The 2,359-nt window shown below is 27.6% G+C and overlaps 1 protein-coding gene across 1 annotated transcript in view; it reads right to left on the minus strand.

The window, feature by feature from the left end:
* Nucleotides 1–367: 367 nt before the first annotated feature.
* The window catches only part of LOC102678050 (very low-density lipoprotein receptor-like), a 45,261-nt gene continuing 43,269 nt past the window's right edge, over nucleotides 368–2,359 (minus strand). The window contains exon 3 of the mRNA XM_006624647.2: nucleotides 368–529. Coding sequence (XP_006624710.1) covers nucleotides 384–529 — 146 coding nt within the window. The 3' untranslated portion in view covers nucleotides 368–383. The remainder of the gene's footprint in view (nucleotides 530–2,359) is intronic.

Raw genomic sequence — 2,359 nt, forward strand, 5'->3', positions numbered from 1 at the left:
ATATATATATATATAGAAAATGTGTAATTTTTAAAAAAAAAATTCTTTTAAATTTTAATATAATTTTAAAAATTACGCAAAAAATCATAATAGGACTTTAAAATAAAAAAAAAAAATTATAACAAGTGAAAAATATTTGTAAATTTTTTCATTTAATTATAAATTACATCCATCATTGTGATGATCTATATCCAAGATTCTTATAATCATTATTATAATTTCGAATATTGTAATTGAAAATCATTTCGAGTTAAAGAAAATTTAGATAACTGTCGATTACTTAATGACTAATCATTATTAAAAACTAACTACAACATACAAAGAAAATAGAATCATTTTTCGAACAAGATAAAAAAATTAAAAGAACGAAATAAGAAATTAAATTAAAAGGATAAAATATACTTACTGCAAACTGTTGGATCTTCATCCGAACCATCTCGACAATCATTGTCGCCATCGCAATGCCACGTTCCGGGTATGCATTTGCCGTTCATGCACTTGAACTCCGTATCGGAACATTTTTGGGGACCTGGAAGTGTATCATCATCATCACCGATGTATGCTAAATGCACGATGCATGCCAATTGCAGAATCATTAAGAGCATTATACATATGCATCGCAATGCATTGAAAAAAGGTATCGATGTTCCAATGAACCGCATGCTCTCGCAATAAAATGTTTCAGTCTCTTTTTCAGTCACGAAATAAATATTCAGATTCACTGAAAAAAGATGACACGGTTGTATATCTTCGGAAGCGTTACTTTAATTGCTGATTAAAAATAAAAATTTTCAACATAGAACACTCTTCAACGGGATTCTTTTTTCTTTTTCTGCTAATTGTTTTTATTTGTTACCAACTTTTTCTTCTCTTTTTCTTTTTCTCCCTTATACTCTCTTTATATCAGAATCATCTAATTTGTATCAAAATATTATGTTATGTAAAATCATCAATAAAACGCTAAAACATACACGATTATCACGGCGGTGAAATTATAACAGATCGAACTAGCGAGGTAAAAATATCAGTTAGTATCGAAATATTGGAACCATTGAGAGCATTTTTCGAACTTCATATCCTTGAAATGAATGAAATCCTTTGATGAAAAAATTTATTTGTTTCGCAGAAATTTCTCTTTCCAACAGATTTACAATATTCTTATTCTTTCTTCTTTCCTCTTTTCTCTCTTGACTTAATCAATTTATTTTAAGAGATTTGATCAAATAATCGTCCATAAATAAAATTTTCCAATAAATCAAATCTCTTGTCAATAATTTCTCTTTTCAAGATTGTTTTCGATACTTCTCCTTTCTTTTTCTATTTCTATTTTATTGAAATCAGTAAATGGATAAAACGTAAAATGAAAGAAAAAAATTCAACCAAACTTTTTTTAATCTTTGAGTTAATGTGATAAAGATACGATCAGATTGTTGTAAAATATAACGCGAACAGAATTGAAATGCTTCTCTATAAAAATTGCAACTATCCCGAATATAACAATCTATATAATTATCCCGAAGATCACAATCACAACGATGCGATTTCGATGCACTCACGCTGCCGACTACGGATGCTGTAAGCGAGCGATCGAGTAAAGAGGTCCCTATATATGGGCCTGAGAACAAACACATGATATAGGATATGAACTTACGCACACCAGTCAATACAATAAGAAAGGAGAACGCAGTTATTTGATTCGTTTTTGCTTAGGTTAACAGAATTTTGTCATGCGATTTAGTTGGATTAAGAAGTGATGAACAAAATTGTATTAAGAATTATGATCAAAAATTGAAAGAAGACAAATTAATTCAACCAAAACGATAATAAAAAAGAATAATAATGAAATTCATTCCTATGCAATATTATCAAACTCAAACGTCAGAATGTCATTTGCGTCGCAGTGAGAGGGCGAACGCATCTTGACCTGAAGCAATCCGCGTTTGTTTTGCAATGAAAATAATCGAATTGTTTGTCTTCATATATCATTAAGATTATTAGAAAGTATTATTTTCTACTAACCGATGATATAAGAGAGATAAATAACAATTTTTTTTATTGTGTATTGTATAGACATATGAACCAAAAGAGATAAAATAAAAGAGAAAAAAGATGAAAGAGCGGAATTTTATAATTATCTATGCATAAAAACAAAATAAGTATTTTTAAAATTCATTTTTTCATATTCATTTTGATGAAAGTAGATATTTGTCAAAATTATTTGTCGTTTGTTATTCGAATATATTATATTATATAACATATAAATGCATAATATTATAATGTTATGTGTATATACATCTACATATATATACATACATTGTATGTATGTATGAATGTATGTATATATATATATATATATATA

Source organism: Apis dorsata, unplaced genomic scaffold (genome assembly GCF_000469605.1).
Source record: "Apis dorsata unplaced genomic scaffold, Apis dorsata 1.3 scaffold_1087, whole genome shotgun sequence".
NCBI lineage: Eukaryota > Metazoa > Arthropoda > Insecta > Hymenoptera > Apidae > Apis > Apis dorsata.